Source organism: Hippichthys cyanospilos, chromosome 6, assembly GCF_059441005.1.
Source record: "Hippichthys cyanospilos isolate Australia breed blue-spotted pipefish chromosome 6, RoL_Hcya_1.0, whole genome shotgun sequence".
Lineage (NCBI taxonomy): Eukaryota > Metazoa > Chordata > Actinopteri > Syngnathiformes > Syngnathidae > Hippichthys > Hippichthys cyanospilos.
The window spans coordinates 12490008-12515508 of record NC_142374.1 but is presented as its reverse complement, the minus strand read 5'-3'; the positions used below and the strand labels follow the sequence as shown (position 1 = coordinate 12515508).

The 25501-nt window shown below is 37.7% G+C and overlaps 1 protein-coding gene across 10 annotated transcripts in view; it reads right to left on the bottom strand.

The window, feature by feature from the left end:
• Positions 1-25501, bottom strand: part of LOC148422229 (pleckstrin homology domain-containing family A member 5-like) — a 74534-nt gene that overhangs the window by 27477 nt on the left and 21556 nt on the right. For 8 of the 10 annotated variants that reach the window (XM_088417083.1, XM_088417084.1, XM_088417085.1 and 5 more), the window contains exon 4: positions 6814-6897. In XM_088417083.1, coding sequence (XP_088273209.1) covers positions 6814-6897 — 84 coding nt within the window. Of the gene's footprint in view, positions 1-2636; positions 2676-6813; positions 6898-14569; positions 14847-25501 lie in introns of all 10 variants that reach the window. The other 2 variants (XM_088417094.1, XM_088417092.1) reach the window with 2 other exon arrangements.

Sequence of the window (25501 nt, the reverse complement as noted above, 5' to 3'; positions counted from 1 at the left end):
GACGCAATTTCTCACCCTAAAATAGTTTCCTGTGAAAAGTGATGAGTGGCTACACAGATTGGCCTCTTAAGGTTAATGAGCACGGAAGATTTGCTGCAATTGCATTGAAAAGTGAAATCTCAAGTGAACCACAATCAATGTGTCAATTGACCATAAAAACACAGTGTAACGGCCATCAATGTCACTCTTCATTAACACGTTGAGAATTGTATTTTATTGATGTTTAAAAAAGAACTAAAAGGAGGATGAGTTGTGTAGATATGTTTAATACTTTCAAATTGTTACGGTCTTTAGATTATTACTATCTATTTTTTAAATTTTCCATCTTTGATGCTTTGATTTCCTATCCACTTCTGAGATTCTGTGTGTTTTATTTTGTGGATAATTGCTATTGCCATTTTAACCAATCACCATGCAGTTGATTGAAAATTAAGTATAACCAGTAGAAGGAGTAGAAGAAAAAGCGTGTTGACATCCCTCAAAGAAGGTACTGTATGGAATGTTATTATAATAGGACCGGGCGTAACTGAAGGCTTTAAAGTAGTGAAGGACTTCCAAAGCTAAACATGCATTTGGAATCTGATTTTATATCTGAAGTCACCATTTAAAGGTACCACGGAATGGAAATTTTAGAAACTAGAAAAACAGACTGCCAAACAGAGCATTAGTGAGCTTCTTCGCGTCTGCCACTGCCGCCATCAAAGTTAGGTTTTACGACCAGACGGCACTTAACCTCCACTTATATTGGTTCGCAAGTCAAGAATGATAACAAGCTACTTACAAGATTGTCACACTGTTGTTCAACTAGCATCACAGTGTGGCTTTTTTTTTTTTTTTTAACCTTGAGGTTGCACTCTAAAGGAAAACACTAAACATTAGCTACATTGTATTTTGGTTGTCATGTTCATACACAAAGTTGTTTTTGATGCATTTTTCCTCAACCAGCAAATGACATAAAACGTGGATATGCGGGATTTGTGAGCAAACGGTTTCAGTTAGAAGAATTTGGGATTTGTCCCATGCCAAAGTCAAAAGCCATATACTGTATACAAACGTGTTATTCTGACTGCCCGTCAACTTTAAATGCTATTTTGAGGGTTTAGGTTGGAGATCCTCTCTCCCCGATTCAATTCCAAAGTGGTTATGATTATGACTTTTGAAGACAGCAATAGTCTGTGCAAAATAAGAGAACTACACAACAGCAATGTTTGGGTACCGCAACGTCATTCACGATCCCAAGCATTTCCTCCAGCTCAAACATGAAGTATGTTGCAGTCAGGCTGTGTTGTATGCAGAGGTCTTTTTTCAGTTATCATTTAATTCACACATGCATGCCCATCATAAAGAAAATTGAAGAAAAAAAAAAACATGCCTGATTGCTGCACAGGTCACTTTCGAGTTATGGAGTAATTCATATATATAATAATTGGTCCGAAGGGATGAAACCATTTCATTGGCTAAGCTTTCTGCTCTCTTTTTCAGAAAACCTACATACCTTAGTAGGTTATGTAAAGTCAAGAGCAACTTTGCATCATTTTCAAAATCAATCAGATTTTGTAGTCTCAACCTGTAAAACAATATGTGGTTTGTTATTTGTCATAAATGTATCATAAGTACAATACTCTGGCTTTAAATGTGGCTTCCAACTGCTGAAGCAAGAACGCCATATCAAAATATGATGAAAAGCAGATTGCTCTATTGAAACGGCAGAGCTTATACTGCTATACCGCTGTGTGGCCTGTCATTAACAAGGCAAACTATCACTTATACACATTGAGCTTGTTTTTTTAGATCACTGGCCACAGTGTGTGTGTGTGTGTGTGTGTGTGTGTGTGCGTGTGTGTGTGTTTGTGTGTGCCTAATAGGGTCAGGAAAGAAAGCAGTGCCAATAAGGCTTGGCGCCCTGCATACAGTGATGTGTGTGTGGTGGTTGGGAGTAACTAAACTGAGACCGGCTGAGGGTGCATTTTAAAATGACCACACAGCATTTCTAAAGAGAGAACTAACACCTTTGTTTGGTAATGGATCAGACCTTTTTTGGGGGGGAACAAAAGACCTAGGATCAGAATACACTGTGGGACTAAGCAGTGTACAGTACCTACTATTTACAGATATTTACAAAGCTCAAGAAGCCTTATCGCATGAATGTGTCTCTGTCCTGACCAAGTAAGCAACAAGGTGAGCTCCAGCTTATAGCAACATGTTTCTTCAGCAGGACCACAATATGTAATCCAACTGGCATGTTATCAGGCAACATTTTCGGAGTCAGTGGAGGAGTAGATTTGGTGTTCCTGTGTAAATCAGCGCGCGGTCATCACTGTGGCATGTCGGATGGTGATACAAGAGATTTATCCACCAGCTCGTTTTTTTTTTTTTTTGTAACGATGATAAAGCTTCACCCTTGACTCAAAGCTTTTTGTATCAGCTTCTTGCATTATATTAGCTGTTTGATTTGGATTAACACAACAGACCGGACTTTGGAATGTAAACGCATAACAGGTTATCAAGCAAGGCAGCATTCAAATCACCCACAGTGTGTTAGTGTGCATCAACAAGCCTTTTCATCACATTGACAGGCTCAAGCGCTTTACATAGACACAAATGTTCATGGTATGTTTGTAGCCAACAATTTTTACCTGCTACATGCTGGATGAAACAATTTTCCACAATACACACGACAAAACAGAAGAAAAAACCGTGTTGAGTCTCTGTACTTTATATCAGGTGTTGGAACTTGTGACAAACGGGTATTTTTTTTTTGTATTTCCAAACCAACAGTGTACTGTGAAACCTCTATGACTCAGATACTAGAATAAAGTGTCCCTGGTAAAAATGAGCTAATCTCTGCCATAAGATGTTGCACAGTGTAAAGACTCTTCCTTTTAAGCAGTCTAAATTCAACCACTATTGGACATAAATTGATGCTGGCCTTTCTTTGCCATACATGTCAGACAAGCCTCAAAATCCTCAGAATGAGTAAATCATTTGATCTGCGCTTTCCTGACCTTAAGCGACATCATTAAGACAATGGTTTAAAGTCTGGAGTCTTGTGAGGCTTTAGAAACATATGAAATAAAATAATACTCATCAAACATTTTAAAATCTTGTTGAATTCCTAATTGACTGAACTCTACGATGCAGCAAAATGAAAATGTTTGGCTGAAACCACACACCAAATATAAGAAACACTTGGCTGAAAACCAAAACACAGGAAAAAAAAAAAAAATCAAATATTTTGACCTTGTGGAAGCCAATCGACTTTGGTCAGACTGCAAAGTCACAAGCAGCGTCTTGCATGGGTCTACAGTATAAATGACTGATGAAAATGAAAGACATACTGCATACTATGGCTCTGAATAATATCAATATTCAGTACAAAAACTCAATATTTTAATGCCTGTTTAAAGGGGACAAAATTAAATGTGATACATTTACGTTTTTATTGTAAACATGATCACATTTTTACATAAAAAAATAATTTAAAAAAAGCATGGTTATTCTTTATTTTGCTTTCTAGACATAACCACTAGAATGGAAGACAGAAGCCAAGTTATTTGATTGGATTTTGTAAACATAAGTGACTAGATGGAGCGTTTATTGTATGAAAGTAATTTCCCCCATCACTCTTGTTATGTCAGCATTTATAGATTGATATGAAGCCAACATTATTTAGACATTTGCAGTTATTAATGTTTAATGCATTGACAGACTATTTTTCTTTGAAATGACCAACTCCATTTGAATGCACCACACCAACAGGTAATTAGCTGCTTATGCTAACGCTGAAGATTTGTGCAGTATCATACAACAATGTAATTGATTAGCAGTTTTTTGGCATGTTTTTTTTTTAAGTTTTTTTTTTTTTTTTTTTTTTTTTTTTTTAGTCGGATCTAAACCCAAGAAAGAAGCGGAAGCAGTGCTCTTTTCAAGATCCACGGAAATGCTTTACGGTACTTGCCTCCTAAGTGATGCCCCTGTCCTTCTCCCGTGTGCTCATGTGAAATTCAGACAGACGCTTGCTGGCAGTGGTTTTTGCGTCATCCTCGTTTTTCTGACGTATTGTTTTGGTTTTAACTGTCTTTCGGAAGATGGAAAATCAATTTGAACATTAACTGGAATGAACGCAGATGTGTTTGACTTTTGAGGTTCCATTCTAACAATGGGTGCCAATTTGGAAAGTTAACCTGACCTCGAAAATATTTGTCTATAAAAATAAATAAATAGACTTGAATAAACAGTCGATGTTCCAAACTGCAGAGATGTTTCTTTTCATACTGGTTTCATGTACATTTGGTGAAGGTCACATTTTGTAACCATGTCTTGTGTGAGCTGTCCAAATATTTGCTGTCAGTAATAATGTGGATGACTAAAAATAGCCTGAAAAATGTACAGCAACATGTTTCTTTGCAGTGGGTCAGGCATGTTGGAACTGAGCAGTAAAGAAGGAAGCTCAAATAAGAAGTGAAAGATGTCTACAGCATAACGCTGTCTTCAGGCCTCAGAGGAAAGAACGGGAACAGAGAGTGGCATCGCACCAAAAGCTGAAACACAAGTCATATCAGCAATTGCAGTTACGAGGAAGTTTATCATGAGAACGGTCAGCCCTGTACACATTGAGAAACTTTGAGAAAAACAAATGATTTGTGATGTTATGTCTCTCGTGATACTGGGTCTCGTTTTCACTTCATCAAAACTTTTTCTGAGGGCCTGTGAGTTGGATTTGTTTTCAGTTTTCGTTTTCATTTCTCATACAATACAAAAGTTTGGACATCCACCATCCAATTTGGTGTTTTTTTTCCCCCTCATTCAAAAATTCCCTGATTTTTGTCATTTAGATTCTACAAAGTTATTAAATGAAGTGTATGTGAAGTGTTATATGAAGTGTAATTGCAATAAAATAAGATTTCATTTTTTTCCAATAGTTTCAGGCACTTTGGTGCACCTGTTTTTTTTCTGTATGTATACTCTATTAATACAATTTTTATAGATAATAATCTCATTGTAGTGTTCTCTTTCCTAGAGGGGGACTTGGCAAAATAGAATTGAGATGCACTGTGGTAAATTAAAAGTTGTTCATGTTATTTGTTGGTTAGTTGTTGCTAGACATTATATTGCCAAATTTGTGTGCTGTCAGCAATTTTCCACATGGCCGCTTTATCCGTGAAGCAGATAAAATCTCTCTTTCTGCTTGTTTAGGACTAATATTCCTTTTTACAACTTTCCCTGAAAAACAGCCAAATGCTGGATTGTTTTGCCTTTGTGAGACTAATTCAAATCCAAGGTTTGTAATTTTTTTCATTTTCAATTTAGGTGCTATATTGCACTAGCATGCTGTGCCTATTAATGTGAAAAGCAACAGGGAAGTGAGAGTAACGCAAAGAGTGGAGGAATGTGTCAATGGAGTGCAGTGTGACGCTTCTCACACGACAAGAAGCCACATGGATTCAGTTCATTTCTGCGAAACTCACCAAGTGCTGGTAATTTGGTGACAAATACAGTAAATTACTGAAAAACAATACTATAGACTTACTAGATGTTCTATGTTATTAGCTGCACACATTGTACAGTGTATTTTTTTTATTTGAAAAATTGAGGTGTAGTTTCCCTTTATGATACTATTAGTGTATTCTAAGAAAAAAAGTTTGGTAAAAATAAATAAATAAATAAAACAACTCCAAATTCTGAACTGATCTGCAAAATTAAAGCTCACAAATTGGATTGTTTTGTAAAAAACAAGCCAGAAAGTTGGGTCAATATGACCCAAATATTAGGATGTTGGGGTTTTTTTGTCCAATAATTGCAATTTTTTTTGAGAGTGTGTATAGCTTATCCTTTCATTACACAATGCAAAATTCTGTTTTGATTTTATTTATTTATCTATTTACCTTCCCAAATAAGTTCCATCAATATTTCTTGATAATGTTGATCCCTTAAGTTTTAATTTACAAAGCAGGATTTTTGACTTACCGATATTTTTTTTACAGTCAGAGTGTTTCCAAACTAAAGAATGTAAACGGTTAAGTATGTATTTCGTTCGTCTCCACTTTGTTGTTGCAGTTCATATTTTTGCAATTTCTCCTGTTTCACTCTCAGTGCTAATAAAATGTGTTCCTTTTGCATGGCGGCAGCAACAAGTAGTGAATAACAAGATCCTTGTTCTCTTCCATTGTTGTTTTTGTAGTGGTTTTCGTCCTGATTGACGTGCCCGGTGCAGATGGCCTTTCATAACAAGAATACCATCAAGTAAAGCTGAACGGACCCGGTAGATTGAAGTGGAAAGCTCTATATTGTTGCTAGACTCCAATTGCCCTAATGGCTCAGATTTAAATAGAGAGATCTTGGAAGAAGCCCCAAATGTTAGATTACATCATAGTGTTAACAGCCCAATGTGTAAGGAAGAGCTCCTTATAAAATTACTGGGTGGTAGTTTAGTAGGGAGCTCCACCCTGTCAGTAGCTTCACAAGCCAGCTGTTTTGCTGAACTCGGGAGATGACGCTGGAATGGGACATTTAACTATGATTGAGCAAAGGTCACAAACTTGTCTGGGGTCGGGAGGAACTGGATGTGAATCATCACATTCTAAGTTGGCTGATGTATACTTGATACAAAGGCTTTTTTTCAGACGAATCCAAATAATTCCAAATAATTGGCAAGTGCACTGAGAGCTGGCAACAAGAACCTTTGACTGATGGGGGCAGAGCTGCAATTAGAGTCAGGGTGGAAAGGCATCAGAAGTTTCAGCAGCACGTTGTGGTGATGGAAATGCAACCCAGTGACATTCTGAAGAAAGAAAAAAAGAACAAAAGACTTACTGTTCGTTGATGACAAAGATGCAGTTGTCTTGAGAGGGCAAGCCTGAGACGGGATGCTTGCAAGTCACCTTTCGCTCATTATGGCTAAGAAAGAGAGTGGAAATGGGGGAGAAAAGTGAGAAAGTGCCATACACTGTAAACTGTATTAGACAATACATTGCAGTAGACTTTCTTTTGTATGTGATTGTAACAGCAAGTCCTTTACTGTGGGAGATTTGCAGGTAGAGATTAACTTCAAGGAAAACACATTTTAGCAGATTTAAGTTAGGTTGTTTCTCCATGAGAGTGGTATGCTTATCGGTCGGGCCGATTATCAGGGCCGATATCTGCCATATTGGTGCATATCAGCATTGGCCTTTTTCATTAATCATACAGCCGATTCACTCCGTCAGGCCTCTGATCATAAACTTCTTTTACTGTGTCTGTAATGGAGCATCTCTCCAGCAATGTCCCACCCATAACAGCATCTGATTGGTTAGCCATGCAAGAGCCAGAGCCAATCAGTAGTGAAAGCCATATATGGCGAAGTGGTCTCAAACACGCCAGATCCGGCCTGCGTGCCGTAAGTTTGACACCCCTGATGTACAGCTCAGCTCCGGCAGTTTGTATAACAAGACTGGAATACAAATTTAAAAGGTCAAAACAGCTCCAAAAAGTCTGAATGAAAAATAAACATTTATTCATGAAATAGAAAACGCTCCGAATTCTAACTAAAAAGATGTACTACGGCTTGTTGTTTAAAGAAGTGTGTGTGAGATAAAGACATGTTTTTGCTATCTCAAGGGCATTGCGGAATGATTTAGATGTAAAGTTTAGCACTGAAAAATCATTCCATTCCTATAATAATAAGTAAAATCACCACAAGCTACAGTATAGACCGAGGCACTGTTTTGCCAATCCATGTGCTTTCCCACACCCATACTATAGCATAACAACAGCAGCAAAGTTATTTCTATCACAACATGATTAGAATTCCAAGATACTAGCCACATGTTGTCACTAGTTGGTCGCAGCTTTCCAGTAAAGTCAGGGTTGTGTGCAATGTGGATGGTCCAGGAGGACTAACTGGCATCACAATGCTTCACTGTCACTTATAAATCATGTGCACAACAGTCGGGGTTTAGAACTGTCATAGGAATGCATAATTGATTCAATACCAAGCCTCAGCTCATGATGCTTCACGCATAGCATTATATTGTCAGCACATTGCATTGTGTTATTAGTAGTTAGGAACTTGAGAAAGATGTCAATACAAAATAAAGACAGACGTGAGTGAGTGCAGGAGCAATTAAAGAAGAATTTACATCACATAAGTGAAGAGAAGCAATGTCAACAACAGTCTTTGGGGTTGCGGCCTTCTCCATGTGCTTTTACATTTCAACTCACTCGTGCTGCACCATCAACAGAAGGGAGTCAAACTGCAGCCCAAAAATAACACAGCCTTTAAACACACGCTTCTCGTGTGCTGAAAAGAGCAAATACCAAGAGTGAAATAGGGGGTTTGGTTTCAGTTTAGCGTGGAGAGTAATAGTCTCCACAGTTCGGGTCCATAATTACAGGAGGCAATGTTGGCTGCAGAGCTTTATGTGCAGTCTGGGGATGGACAAATGGCAGCATTATTCACTGGTGCCACTTCACACGTACTGTATGCCTCGTTAGTTGGTTGGTTGTTCACAGAATACGTATATATTGATTTGCTAAAAGAACAAAAGCAAACGTTTAAATTGGTTGGTTCTAATACAGCAAATTGAAACACCATGAATGAATGCATTGAGAAAACAAATAATATGGGATCAGTCAATTACTGCCAAACTAGATACTGACCACAAGGGATCGGACAAGATCTCATACGATGATATCTCACGAGATAAGAACACCGCAAGAGTTCTTGTCCGAGCACAGCACGAGACCTATTTTCGTTTGGCTGTTGTTTTTGATATGCAGTACATGAGTGAATGTGCTTGGCTGTTGTAATTTTTACTAAATAAATGGTAGAAACCTCTTGGGGGGGCGGGGGGTGGGGGTTGACCCGGTTAGTTATAAGGTGTGCATTTTGCAAATTTTATTTTCTAAACTTCAGTATAGTTGAAAAGTAACAAATATCCTTGTTGTCAATACGTTGCTAAATAAAAAGGGCACTTATGTTTGGTTTAAGCAATTGTTTTTTCTCCCGGAAACATTTGCAATGGGGGTTCTTGGAAAATTTGCTTTAAAAGGGGTCCCTGACTCCAAAAAGTTTGAGAACCCCTGGTTTAAAAGGCTTTATAGGTTAGACCTAATCACCACACATTAAAGTGAGTACATAAGATACTTGTCCTTAACCCATGAAAAAAAAAAACAAGATTGAAAGAAAAAACAACATGTTTTTTAGAAAAGTGCAAAATGCAGCAAAATGAAATCTACAAAGAGCAGATTCTTTCTCCACTCCAAGCCCGAAACGCATGACCACAATGCTCTGTCTCTATAGTTACGACAAATACTTGAACTTGATATAGCAATGTGGTATTGGCCGAAAATTGCAATGACCTTGTTATATATGAGCTTGCCAAGTCTGTGGGTTTCTGATTGCCAGAATGTGCACTTTCGAGAACACTGGAACATTTTATGTCTATTTGTCGAGTTTGATCACACTCCCTCTATGAGTAATGTTGAATCCCAACCAAAACTGTGTATTTCACCCTCTGCCCTCTTACCTTAATGCAGTGTTTCTCAAATAAAGGGGCGCCTTTATGGCATAATAAAGGGGGGGGATGCGAATGACCCCAGGGAAAAGGATTTGTTTTTGCCATGTGAAGTGTAACTGTGATAAAATAAGGATTGGCATCTTTTTTTCCACTTTGATGCACTTGTTTTTTTTTTCTGCTGAGATCAGGTGTGTCAAACTCATTTTAGTTTGGGGGCCTTATGGAGAAAAATACTGTATATTCCCAAGTGAGCCAGACCAATAAAACCATGATAATATATTTATATAAAATGAAAACAGCAACTTCAAATGTATTAGTATTTTTTATTACTGTCCAAGATAGTAAAAGCAAAGCATCACTATTAATCATAAAACATTAACATTACTAAAAATCATAAAACATTTCAAGTTCATTACTTTAAAAATTCAACTCATTTTTATACTTTACAAAACTATTTCGCAGGCCGGATTAAATCTATTTGCGGGCCAGAACCGTCCCAAGGGCCGTATGTTTGACAACCCTGGCTTAGACAAACTTTAAACCTATAAATGCTTAAAAAAAAAAAGCGGTTAACACTCGAAAGATTTTTTTTTTTATAATTTGTCCTTGTGTCAACATTAAAAACGATACTATTTTATGTATACTTATAAAACTTTTATAGATTGTAATCTTATTTATGGTCGGTGTGGAAGGGGGCGAGAGGGGCAAAATGTTTTCTCTTTCGTAGGGGGGACGTTGCGAAAAAAAAGTGAGAAGCACTGCCTTAATGTGTAAATAAGGCTTTTATCTAGTAGTTGGTATGTCAGTTAATTAAAGAATATCATGGCATTTGTGGTCTACACGTTGCTGTTGTGGAAAAAGGCACTTTACTTATAATTCAAAACCTAAGATTAAAAAAATAACACTAATGTCCATTTGTTATTCGGTCTTGCAAAGCATCTATAGAGTGAAGCGGTAATGATTGTCAATCATGACAAAAAGCTATAGAAATTATGTCTTGATGCAGAATATGCTCTAATAAAGTATTATTTTTTTCCCAAAACACATCAAGTGACTAAACATAGCAACAACGTCATTTGAAATGGTCGCACATGTTATAAGGCATGTGGTCTGTGGTCTCCACAGTCAGCATGAGTTTAGGAGTTACTTTGCGCAGATCTCACAGAAGGCAACATATGGTAACATTTTAGTACTTCACAAGGGGAAAAAATATGACAGCGTCTTCACTTTTAGTTATTTATCGTTGTTTTCAAGAGGAAGAAGTTGGTTAAAGAGTTGAATCAGGCCGAAGAACACCTCTTGGCATTAGATGTAAAGAGGTGGAGGACTTGACCAAGCATGATGAGCTAACCGCCTCCCAGTGGAAAGGGCGGGGCAGCCTCCCGGGGTTTCCGGACCGTCCTGTCCATAATAATGAGCAGTGAACTGCAGTAATGGGGAGCTTAAGGTCTCGGGGTCGGCAATTCAAAGGCTTAGCTTTATTGTTCTGGGTGGGTCTGTGAACCTTTGCTCCTCTTCTTCTACTGGGTCAAACACTAACAACTAAAAGCTTGCCACATTGGACGTGTCCTAAGAGCAAAACATGTTATTCTAACAACATTGGTTGGGGGCCCTTCTGACAGCTTCTTTGTGGAATTATTTTATTTGAAAATCAAAACTGAAACCATTGCTTATTACTTTTATATTTATTTTTCAAGCAGCCAGGGGGAATTCCTAAACCTTGAGCTAAAACAAAAATCAAGACCACCAAACCACTTGGACATTTTTAACTGATTATCAAATTCCATTTGAAGTGGTAAAGTCAAATTAAATTCAAGAAAACACCTGTGTAAAATTGCATATCTGGCCATGAATGCTACATATCTTAGGATAACATGCAATGACAGATAATACATAGAATGGTTGCTTTAATCAGCACTCCTCAAAGTGGGATGTACTGCCCAGGAGGATCACATCCTTCCTCTGGCAGAGCTGCGCTGATCAAATTTTATGACCCTATTAAATAAGTCCACAAGATAGACAATCCAGGCTCCTCACACCATAACCTTGTTTCCTATCAGAACAAGCCACACTCAGCTCCCCATTCACACCTCGATTGGAAGACATTTATCACCGAATCAGACTGCTTGTGTGGATACATAACCTAAACGAAAGTGCCACATTATCATTCTAAGTGTTGTGGGTATTTAAAGTTTGAACACAATATATGGTACAAGCCAAATGTTTGGACGCACCATTTCATTCAATTTTGTAAAATAACGATGGCAACTCAGTTGATTTTAGTTAGTTACCCAATAGGTTCTTGTTGGACGTGAATTTTAACTGTTGTCCAATAGGGCTGTCAGTTGTGTATTAACTTGACCTCTGCACAACACTGATCGTCCCAACCCGATTTATAAAGAAAGAAATGGTAACGATTTATCGCTCGGTCAAATCTTGCAAATTTCTGAGAAATGCTTAAAGTGCTATATACTTGGGAGCATGTGAGTTTAAACACAGTCTAAACTGGCAGCAAGCATACATACATACGTGTTCCCAGGAATAACTAGCTGAAGATATAATGGATATACAAATTCATTCCAAGGCCAAACTGTTCATTGCAACCTGTATAGAACGGAGAGAGCTTAAGGAAATAACATGTGATTGCAATGAATAGAGTTAGGTACCTTTCAGCATATGTTCTATATTCTCTAATGTTTCTTCTCTTCTTTTGGGACTGACTTCAAATTATTGTAAATTGTTTGATGCTTGGGCATTCAAGGGCCCCCTGAGGTTTTGTGAAGTAAATTCATGATATTTTGACATCTCGTGTTATTATGCATGACAGAAGTGTAAGACTGGTCGGAAAAAGCTTCATGAGCATTAAACTTTAGAAGTTCCATCAGACACATTAACTGACAAGTCGACAGGTGGAAGGTCTCAGTTCATCGTCTTTCATTGCTCACACATTTACTTGTAAAAGCCCATAAATCTGGTCCTATTAAAACTGGGGGGAGATGAGGTAGCAACTCACACACGCACATCAGGTGACTGCCCTCAAATTCAATTGAAAAGAGTTGAACTGCAAGGGAGCTTGTCAATAGCACATGGACATTGACAAGCGGTGTGAATAGCCTGACTCACAAAAGCTGGGCCGAATAAGCAGAATAGGCAGTTTGGATGAGGGCATGTGGGGGGCAACAGAAGAAAAGGCCAAAAAGACAAAACAGCTTTGCAGCCCCCAGAGAGGCCACCTCAAATGCAGCAAGTGCTACTGCGAAACTGTACACTGCAATATACTGTATTACTAAATATTGCAAGATGTGGGAAAGCCCACCTGCATGCTGCAAACAGGCATTCAAGCGCTGACTTTCACCTTTCAACCTTTCCACTTCACCATACAGAACAGCTGCCCATTCAGGTTACAAATCTGATTTTTTTGTCCAAATAATTTAATTAAACAACCCCCAATGCAGTAGTGACTGTGTTAAAACGATGTCAAGGTGACACAGCTGAACAGGCGGTTTGAGTGCCATGGTGACAAGTCTTATGAAAGAAAATATTTATTCGTGGGCACAATATGCAAAAAACAGCAGTACAGCAAAACAAAACTGAGCAACACATTATTTTATACGGTACTTTATGGAAACATAAAGCCAGTCCCATGACAAAAGTAAAATGTGTAGTGAGACACCCAAAATAGTCTTCAGAAATATCTAATCAAGGTAATCTCCTTAAAGACATAGATGAAGATGGGATACCACACTCATTATAGACGTGCATGGCAGAAAGATTAGACAATAGAAAATAAGTCAACATACTTGAGTCAAAGTGCAACTTTACTGGAGAAGTGTGGTAAATAAGGTCATAGGAGGCCTTCAACTTGACATAGAGATGATCGGACGAAATTGAGCTGTCACTGTTTATCCTCCCATGACTCAAAGCCTAAAATCAAATCAGACATTCTCCCCCGCTGCGATTGATGTGTTTGGTCCAGAGAGCTGGCCAAGCAATTAGCAGTGCAACCCGAGTGTACATCTGCAAGGCTGCTAATCTGTTGGTTAATGAGGCCGCAGTTGCAAATTTAATTCAGTTGAGTTTTCCATCAACACAGCTCAATTTCAACGGAGACATTGATGATGTTACGGCCGTCTGCAATGACAAAGTGCCCCGCCCCCAAGCTCCACACAGACCACCATCAATGTTCAAAACATTGACAAGCACACTGAACTCAAATGACGTTTTGTTTGTAAACCTTTAGGTCATTTATTAGCCAGCATTCTGCTTTTAAATGTATTTGAATCAGTTGACAATCCATAAAAGCCAGTAAAACCGACAAGAGGGACAAGAAAAACATCTGCTTTGACATGCAAACACAACACATCCGATGAAGCGTTGAGTCGCATTAAATCTCTTGTACACAAGTTTACATGACGCAAAAATAGCCGATACTACTACGTTTGCAAACATCGACATGAGGAAAAACCAGTTCAATTGTTTTTTTTTTAAAGAAATTCATGCATAAATGTTAACTCTATCCACAAAAGCAAACACTGTGCAATGTCTCACTGGCAACTCTAGATATAACATGATGATGCCGTGTAGATGTGGTTGGGTGGCATGTAGAGAGCAAACTGTTTAATCATAGTGTAAAACAAGCCGTAATTAGCCCATAAAAGCTCCAACGGACCAGTATACCACAAGAAATAACTACCACAATCACATGCAAGTGTCCTGCGTGGAAATTATGGCTTGGGAGTTAAAAGAAGAAACAAAAAACAGGACGTACAGGAGGACATAATTAGCATGGCAAGCTCATATTTTGTAGGAAAATGCATGAAAGTCCATCCATCCATTCATACATCACATTTATCCTCCTTGAGATTATAGGTAAACTAGAGCGTATTGTCACTTCAGAAGCGCTGCCTTTCAACTTCAAAGAGTTCAAAGAGGACTGTTACAATCGTATCGATTGGGGGGGCGGGTTAACAATAACCACCACCACATGCAGTGAATCCTGCTCTTTACAACACAATCCTCATCGCGAACATTTTCTTGTTTCTAATACACTTATATAGTACTTATTTACTTACAGTGCAGTAGCCTCCGTAACGTCCAGTCAGTTACCAGGATGATTAAAAAAAACACTACATATGTAAAGTCGAAAAACAAGGATCCCTTTTATCCGGTAGGAGGAAAAAAAACAAGATAGTTTCTCGTTGTTAATTCGCAAAGTAGACGTGGTGGTGCTTGATCGTCCCGCAACTGTCCTCTCTAGACGTCCTCCTCGTGCTGACTGAAGAACAGTGAGCGCCAGGACTGCTGGCTCATAAACACGCACGCGCGTACGCACGAGCACGCCCCCTCCCCCTAAAAAAAAAAAAAAAACACAGTAGTGAAATCCGAGAGGCATGACGTCACAGCCCGGATGTGAAGCAAGGTGCACAGCTCTAGCGTTATAGACAAGGTAAGCGTGGGCTCCGACAGGAAACAAACACAACATGACATGCATGGAAACTAAAATGTCACTTAAAACGGTCATATTTGTTATTCTTTTTTTTGGCAAGATGCACAGTTTTATTTATTTATTTTTTTTATCAATGTCTCATTAATGTCATATGTCATAGTCCACAACTGTTCATTGAAGTACATTGGAACCAATTGTTCTGAATGTACAATGGATTTTTTTTCAATTTTTCACATTTTCCTTCACTCTTGTTTAAGACATCCATTATAAAAATGATCATAAAAATCTGCTACAAAAATGTATTGAATTATTAGGGGTAAAACACAGAACAAATTACTGTAGGTAAGGAACAAGGAACATTTAAACTGCCTTTCGAGGCAGCTACACATTTAGTCCAAAACCAAATACAATAGAGTGCAGCTCAGTTTCTAGCTAACGGATGTCATGGCTCGTGACATGCACTTGGCAGAACGTCAAACTTGTTTGCTCATTTGAAAATCCATCATGCAAATGCTATGCAATGAATGCAACTTTTGCTAGTACTGTATTTAAAAAGCCTCTCCTGGACTCCTCAGATGGAGTCAAAGCAAATACTAAAACACATGCCATAGTTTCTGTTTTCATATCAACATTTGCACAGCTAAAACGAAAGTTACAGTAAATGTTGACAGGAAATGGGCCAGGATTGTTTTGGTTTTTTATCTCTCCCAGTAACTGATACAAAATGGGGCTGAGAATTTATATATAAATGGGGCTTTTTTTTCATGCCCCAGACATCCGCTTATTAGTGTACTCGTGAGAAAAAAATGTCAAATTAAATGCAGAAACAATTGTTAAGGCTACTCTGTTGTTCTGAGATCATGTTCAACAGACAATTTGATGTGCTAAAAGACAACTTATTTGTGATGACAATGACAATGAGATTGACATACGTCACCTGTTGCCACCTGTTGCCAGTGTTTACCGGTGTCTTGGGAAAAAGTGAAAATTAATATGCTGCTAAGCGATTTAAATTCAAGAATGAACAACTGTTGATCATCAAAAATGTATAAAAGTTGGTCATTCCCAATTTAGTGGAAATGTGTTATTTGGTCTTCCGTGTTTATGTCTTCTGTGTATTTTGTTTTTCTCAAAACCAAAAAATGTGTTTTTTTTTTCTTTTGATCCATATACACAATATTCAATTCCAATTTGCTGTGGGATATCCAAACAAAATTATCACTTGATAGTTGCAGCCCTAGTTTAAATTGTTATCGACCATGCCAACCATTTAAAAAAAAACGTAGCAAGTATTCATAAATGTTGATGAAAATGGCAAAAACTCCTGTTTTGTTGGTCTATTGCAGTATATTATATTACAGTATACAACTTTCTTTCCAAAGTAGAATGTGTTTTTTCTGGCATTTAGTATCAAGAGCATAGCAGCACCTCCGTTGGCTCATTCTTCGGCAAGCCCTGACAAAGGTGGCCTGTTGAGAAAACAAATATGACCGCACTGGGTTGTTAATGGCTCATCCCAAAAGTATTTGACTCCCCTCTGATAAAGTGGTTGTAAATGCCCTGCACAAAGTTCAAGAAACTGTGTAGATGGAATATCCAAGAGGAAGCTAGGAAAATGTAATATTAAATTCTAATGGACCAACAAATCTGCTTTTGTCAAGCTATTTATATGTGTGTGTGTGTGTGTATATATATATATATATATATATATATATATATATATATATATATATATATATATATATATATATATATATATATATATTCCCCTGTATTTCACATTTCATTGTATAAACAAGTAAAGGGGGGTTAGAACTGGGGGAAAAAAGTCAAATAAGTTCATAAAAGAAGCCCGCAGCACTTTAAGAGACGAAAGGCCCGACAATGACCTCGTCCCCTGCCTTGTAGTCAAACAGCTCTTCCACTCATCATCCTGCTATTTGCTCTAAATGGAGCACAAAGACATCTCCAACCATCCAATGCACTTTTTGAGGCTTCTTTTCTCCCACACTAACCTGCGCTCACCCTGTCAGTATTTAAACATAAAAATCTATACATTAACATGTATATGCCACTGTTAATGCCATCAGGATTAAGTGAACCACGCTAACCGGCTTTGCTACATCAATAATGTACCATATACCAATTACAAAATCGGTCCTTCAGCTATCATTGCTTCTCCAGGGAGAAGTCGTCCTTGGAGATATGGGATTGGCTACCACTTGGGACGCAGAATGGACACATTATCTGCAGGATATACTGTATAATATTTAGTGGCTAGATCCATCAAAGAAGAATCTGATGCTTGTGTTCTGATGCACACAGAAAAGGTGTCAGAGGGGAAAGTCAAAGCAAGCTGTTCAGCCATCTGTGTAAGTACTTGTCTTGCCTCGAGAGAGAATATCTTTCCATCCAGGATGGCAGAATCCTTGTTTGCTATCATTGCTCAAATCAAACTGCAGTTTTTTTCCTATTCTCAAGCCCTTGTGTTGCTCACAAAATCTTATCAAGGATGTTGCAGGAAACAGGTTGGCAAATATCACCAGTCCATTCATGCGCTAAACATTTATGGTTTATGAGTAATTATTCATAATAATTGATATAGTAGTATGGGAATGGGGATTTGAGAACAAGTTAGTTTCAGACACACTTCACAATGCCACCAAAAGATCTGTTTCAATAAGCACTATAATAAGATTCACATGGGGAAAAAAATACTACATTATAGAACTTAGAAATAAAATGCCAACCAAGAATCGTATCTTACTTAAATATGGTAACTTAACATGATATGTCTCAAAATGCAACGTTCCCTCGCTACTTCACGCTTCATCTTTCGCGGCCTCGAGTTTTGCGTTTTTTTAATGGAAAAAACACCTATATTGTGGAGAGAGATGCCGTGAAGGTTCTCTGCTGATTGACGGATTCCCTTGCCAGTCAGTTGAAACAGTACACTGTCATCCCTTTACTCTCCGACTGAATATCACACACAATCGCGGCTGAAAGAGATCGGCATGGAGGAAAGAAAGCTTTGGGATCCTGTTACCTTTTGTAATAAATTGGAGTTTCAAGTGTAAACTCTGCTTGTTATCATGTTTGGTCAGCTACGGGCTTCACTACACCCCACCCCCACACACACACACACACACACACACACACACACACATGGACACACTGACTACTGCCAAGGCAGTTACTGTATACGGTTTAGTAATTTAAGATTTAAGTAAATATGTGTCCTGCAGTAATCTTTCTACGGCATCTTTCTACTTTGTACTGGATAAATACATTTTACATTTCAAAAAATTCTGGAATACACATCCACATGTATGAAAACAAATCTGGAACTTGAAATGACTGTTATAAAACACATCAAAAATAAAATATATGAAAATAATCAAAAAGAATGTGTCTGAATTGCCACTTGCGTGTCACTATAGTAGTAGTTTAAGGAAATGATCTTACTTACAAATGAAAATGAGATATATTTTGAAACCCTTTGGGAATTTCTGCATGTTGTAAGTGCTCTTATACTCCCAAGCTCACCAGCAGAAGTTGAATGCTCCTTGTAGACAGGACACGCTAACCAATCAGTTCTGGTTAAGAAAAAGCATTGCACCCATCTCCCCTGAGTCCCAGTTTTCTCAGCTGCTCACAAACGCTAGGGGCTAAGCTAACGTGCTTTAATGTGCTTGATATCAGTCAAAAAAAATCACAATTCAATCTTTTCCTAAAATTGTTCAGCCCTATCGGGTAGGACAGTTGCAATCTTTTTCAACATGCCTGGGCTTGTGCACTTTTCCTACTGGGAATGAGTGTGCACCACACCAAAAATGTATGATCATTAAATTCTGAGGCTAGCTGTAGGTCAGGGAGCATTGAAATATCCTGACAATGGAGAATGTCAAAAATATTTAAAAAAAAAAAAAAGTTTACCTGTTACAAACTCTGTCTTTCCCATACCAAGCAAGTTAAGTACTCCCGTATTTAGTTGGTCATTCCCAACCACACACCACTGGGTTTTATGATACTCAGGCCAGGTGATGCTATCAGTGCAAAGTGGTTTGGCTCCAAGCCGCCAGCTGGCTCAAGATAATGCTTGCCAAGAGGGAAACTGTGTAAAGACAGGTATAATAGCAGCACATAGGCTATATAGTTCAGTCTAAAGCAAACTTTTTTTTTTTAACATATCAAGCACACCAAAATCAGTGTGAAAATCATGTGACAAGTGCAGCCGAAGTCCATCTCTGCATTCGCAACCAAAACAGGAGCTCTATTAAAGCAAATGCTTTGGGATCATTCATGTGATATCCTCACAATTTGGACATCTGGTTATAAAGTAGGGTTTTAAACTAGGGTAAGGGTTTAAGAGTAAGGGTTTAAGAGTAAGGTATTAAATTACATTTGGATTTGAAAGCAGGGTTTGAAACTCGGGTTTTAGTTAGAAGTAGGGGTTCAAGCTTGTGCTAGAGTTTCTGTGGTCTTTTAAACATAGGCTAGGGTTTCAAATAAGGATTGTAAGCAAGGTTTGGAGATTCAAAGTAAGATTTAGGGATGTGGTTTGAAATTAAGGTTGTCAACTTAGGTTAAGGTTTCAAATCAGAGGTTTCACAGGGGAGTTTGGTTTGCACACAGTATTTAGATTTCTAACAGTGCTTAACATTTGAGTAAAAAAAACAACAACAACAATCTGATCTGAGAATGTCAGTGTTATGAAAAGAAATGTTGTAAATTCTTTATTTACATCTTTGCATTTTTTACAAAAGCTCTACAGTATCTTAAAAATATTAGAAAAAAAAAATTGGTAGTACAGTAGAATAGTAGTAGTAGTAATAGTGGTTCAGTCTATGCCGCAGGCCGCTTGATAATGGATGGCAGGCCACACATGACCCCAAGGCCCTAGTTTGGACACCACTCACCTAAAACACTGAGTATCAGTGAAAACCTTGTTGTTTGTTCCTAGAAATAGCCAGAAATGGAATGATTAACTATACGTGTCTTTTGACCACAGGGTATGTAGGTGACTTAACTGCATCAGTTACATAAATGGTGTAATATAACATCTGCAACAGTGAAACCTATGAATTCAGGAAAGAAGAGGAGCACATTTAACAATTACAACAATGGACACCATCCACTATTCTGTCTCCTTGTAACATGACTATGTGCGACAAGAAGATGAGGTTTGTATTTACATAAGAGCACAATGGTGTTCTTTCCATTCAAAATGGCATTTGAATCTGACATAATCTTGACATACACATGGACTGCAGTTTTCCTCGTGTCATAAGACAGAATGGATAACCTTTTTTCAACGACAAAACCACATAAAACAAACAAGTACCATAAATGTAGTCATTTTTGATAAATGGTGTGTCATCACTTGTAAAACTAACACAGTCTGTTGTGATTTCCTTTTATGTCATTTTTCAGAATCAAGACTGAGCTGATATTTATTGAAAGGCTTCAGAAAACACGACTCAAAAACAAGAAACATCAACGTACATTTTTATTTTCACAGGCAACACCGCAGCTGTACGGTATGTAACTTTAAGTTTTGAAGTTTCAACCAACTTGTCTAAGATGCCAAAGTCAAAAAGAAGATATTCATTAGACACATGTAATAATACCTTTTGTCAAACAGATAGTTAGGAGCTATTTTACACCAAGCTTGGAATGACTGGCCGCGAGCTCATTAAGCCAACTGATTTAGAATATACATATACTGTATATATATATATATATATATATATATATATATATATATATATATATATATATATATATATATATATATATATACAGTACATATATATATATATATATATATATATATATATATATATATATATATAGTAAACTCAACAAGCATTTGTCTAAGAAGGCTTGATCTATATTGAAAAAGTTATTGCTGAAATGGTTTATAATGCAAAATGCTCAGACAAAATTTTCAGATCGTCTTTTAATGTGAACTTATTCATAGCTTTTGCAAAAAATAGCTATTCGTGGATTGTGCATACCTTGCTTAAATACCATATATAAGTCGTCACTAACTAATGTATACTATTGTGCAAATATCGCTATATAATTTATATTCATATTGTTGATGTATTACTTGAATTACCTTATTTTTCATACAATAAACCACTCTGAATTAATAGCCGCACCCACAAAAATGTAACAGAAAATTTATTTTCGTAGCAGTAACTCAACTAATTGAGTTTTTTTTTTCTTGTTATTGGTTAAAATACAATTCTAGTAAAGAAAAATTACTACGACTGAAAAAGGAAAAGTTGCCAAGAAACTATGTTGACGTGAGGGGAAAAAGCTTCCTTTAAAGCAGTGGTTCTCAAAATGGGGTCCTCCGTGGCCTGACTGGAGGGGGCCCGTGAAATAATTTGTGTTATTAATAAAAAAATATATATTTGGACGCAGTTGTCACGGGGCAATTTTCCACACTTCTAAGCATTATGGAAAATGCATACAGTGCATTAGGCAGAAGAAGAACTGGCCTCTGCTCCGAGGCAATTATCAATGAGCAATAGCATGTTGCCTTTCAGCTGCATTAGAGGCTCTATCCGGTTATCAGTGACAGATGCACCGGAGACGCTTTCAGACTCATTAACTACCCACACACAGTCAGGATAAGGGACTGGCTAAGACTAAGTGTTCTCATGTTTATCTCCTCTCAGAGGATCTTTTCTACCTACTCGCTTGTTCTGGAGGCCTGCTCTTACCTCGTCCACCTACACTCCCACGCGCTCTTCTATGGAAGTGAAGAGAGGGTTGTTAACGGCTGGTGTTGGGAAAAACAGCCGCAGAAGCGTCATCATGAAGCTGACAGCATGAATTAATCGGAATTAGCAATGGCCGGCACTCTGCAGGGGCCTCTGTTTCTAAGGAGTGATGGCTAAAGAATACAGACTGGAAGAATTATTCCTCTCTTATTGCTTGTCTTCAGGAAGCCAGTGACAAGATGAAATTACATGACCACCCTCTGGGTATGTTGGTGCAAGGAAAAAAATGCTCCTGTAATTATAGATGTGAGGTGTCATTTGTCACATCCGGAGGGAAGAAATGCTTAAAGTCACATCAAAACATAATTTAAGATATTGCCTTCATAATAAAATCAAGAGGGTTTCCTCAAAGCATACAATTTCAAACCAATCGTAACATGACTTTGTTATTATTATTCATCATTTTTGAGAAAAACCTTTCATGAAGTTGTTTCATATACCTTCAGCAGATATAGCTAATTCTCACATGCAAAAATTGTAGAGATGAAAACGTGCACCTCTGACTTTAAACCGGAGAGAAAGTAACATTGGACGAGTTCTGATGTTGTTATATTACAGAAATGAAAGGCATTGGTGTTTTTTCGTTGTTGAGCAGTAGAGTGCTCATCTGCTAATCGGAAGGTTGTGGGTTTGAGACCTCGCCCTGGCAACCATATCAAAGTATTCTTGAGCAAGATACTCAACCCCCAGTTGTTCCTGGTGATGTGTCATCAGTAGATGAATAGTCAACTGTAAAACCCTTTGAGGGCGTGGAACAGTGGAAAAATGTGAGGTACTATTTATTACTATTTTGAACACACAATGCATGCAATCTGAATCAAATGTGTCTTCACTGGGTCAGAAGTCACTTCCTCTATATGGGGGGAGAGTAGCCAATTTCGGTTCAAATGTAAAAACAACTAAATAAATAAACAAAAGTTGGTCATTCGATATGTAATGTAAGTGTGTCATTTGGTTTTTCAGTGTTTATAATTGTTTTTCATGAATAGAGGCAGCCCGACAGGAGAAATAAAGGATGCACTTATTAATTTCAAACCTGTGGTGATATTTTGGTTTTCCAGTTGAAAAAATATATGGTAAAATATTGTCATATGAAAAGATGAAGATGGTTTGCACACTGTGTGCATTGTGTTAAACTCGCTCAGCTGCAGCTGAAAATCAGCATGTAACAAGTGACGCTCCTCTGTCAATTTTCTTGCAGTCTTCTCAACAAAAAGAAAATACTGAAAAAAAAAGGTAAAATCGCATCTCATTCTCATGGACTCAACATCTTGTCTCAAGGTTTGTGTCTTGTCCCACCTCTAATATTCACACTTAGATCCGTCAGAAAAAAACCAACACACTTTAAATTTCCATAAACACATGAGTAGCTACATTCTACTTCACAGCTGTCAGCCTATAAAGTTGCCAAATAGCCAGCCGGAACAACTGCACTTTCCATTTTTGTTGTAGTGCCTCTAATGTGGAAAGCTCACACAGCATAAACACCATCACCGTAGCATCCATCTGTTTTTTGAGAAGACATAATGATAGGAAAATATGTCTGCTGACAAGCTAATTACAAGATGAAAAAGGAATGTAGCTAATTTTGCAACAGCCAGCTAAATGGACCAATCAATGAGGAAGTCAGACTCTACCTTGCCCCTGGCTGCTAGGACCTTTGAGCTAGCTCAACACCCCGCTGACAATAATTACATGCTCTGGCTAAAAATCCCTGTGCTAATGACTCATTGAAAATCAATGGCCTGTATCTAGGGTTTGAACCATACTTGGGCACGATGCAAGAGCAGAAAAGCCAACTGGAAGCACAGGAAACGTGCTAGTTAAAGGTATTGTTTTCCCAATAAAGGAAAAGGTATGGCGGGACAAGGGCAGCAGATTACTGATCATTGAGTTGTTTTCAAGCAAACTGGTCTAAGTGAGTGACATCACCAAAAGCCTTTCCCCTCGAAGCCCCCTGCAAAACATGATCATTCATCTTAGGCAAACCCTGACTGTGCACTGATCAGGTTTGCTTCCATCTTTTCTCATTCACGGGCTCCAAACCAAACATACTCAAGAAATACTGTATAGTATTAAGACTTTTTAAAAAAGAACTGGAAACATGAGGCTGTCCATGCAATATTTACATGTGTGAGGCATTTGATAAAGATTTCAACATTTGGTAATCTACAAATGTATTTTAAGAAAGCATGTCTAATAGATCCTTTTTTCGAAACTGACACCAACAGTAGTAGTAGTAGTCACCAATAGTAAACCACAAATTAAACACACCCTTAGCATGCAACTCAAATTAACATGCATTATAAAACCTTTTTTTCTGGTACCCGTTGTGATTCCATAAAAAGTAGCCCGGTGGCAAATATCTGATGTAAATACTTTGGAAACCATTGACTGATTCAAGCGAGATTTGAATATGCGGCACAGAAAACTAGAAGGAAAAAACAGCCACCATTAACAACAAACAACGAATAGGGGAAAAAGAATGAAAACACTTTTGCTTCCACAACCTTCCTTTGATGGACTTGAAGTCAATACCACCTTATGGTTGATGCAATATTCCAAAACAGCCACAATCCAAGCACCAGGTACAATAGTCTTCATTTCCAGTCATTAGCAAGTGGCAAAATGGCCGACCTCTGAGCTGGTTGAAAACATGTAGATTTTGCATTTTACTTCATATTCCTCAACCACAATATTAATCTGAATGTTGTGAATGGACTAGTAGTGCTGAAAAGATTTTCAGATTTTTTTTAATTAACTTTCTCTTTAAACTGGAGTCATCATGTATAAGATTTTTTTAAAGTAATTTTTTTTTTCAGAAATACAAAGTGGTGCATATAACTTTAATCATTATTTGTTCGTCGTGTGGCCTCAGGTGTTGTTTAAATGTCACCAGAGATATTTAAACCAGGATAATTCCCCCCCTTCAAAAAAAAAAATGTTGCTACACGAATCCGTGTGTGCTTTTATTCATTTACAAACATTTGTTTTTTCTGTACCATGTATCCAACTTAAGGTCAATGCACCACGTTGCTTGGCAAAGCTATCATGTTATCATATTTTCCTTCAAGGTTTTAGACTGCATTCAACATTGCAAGGAAGTTACAAACATCCTACTTAGCAGTTTTAAGGCCGACCTCTCAAAGTGGTCCAGTGAAACGTAAACAAAAAAAGTATACAGCTGACAACTGTGATAAGATAGTGTTTGCTCTGTTAGTGATAGACCATTTATGAGCAGTTCCAACAAACATAATCTTTTTGGCAGCCTTCATTATTTATGAAAATATGTTTTCCCAAATAGGGCTAAGGGTTCAAATCTCAGCCAAAAAATGTTGTTTACAGTGTGCTTGATTCTCTACAGGCACTCCAGTTTCCTCCCACATTGCAGAAAAATGCACAGTAGCATCTCAGGTTTCATAAAATATAGTTTCATATGATTCGCATTTGATTACTTTTTGGTTAACATTTTGTCCAGTCTATACATCTGTTTGGTGTTCATACACATGATGAGACCATTCATTTTCCAGAATCGACCATTCAACTTTAGTATTTTATATTTGCTCTGAGGCAGCTGACCTCTGCCAAGTTTGCAACAGAAAAAAAATGAGTCACCAGCACAAATATAAACAAAGATAGGTGTTAAAATATTTACAATTAAAAAAAGCCAAACTGAAGACAACATATCAGCTGGCACACAACAATCAAATTTTGTAATTTTGTTCAAGCGATGTAGTATTTTACAACAGTCAAAACCTGTA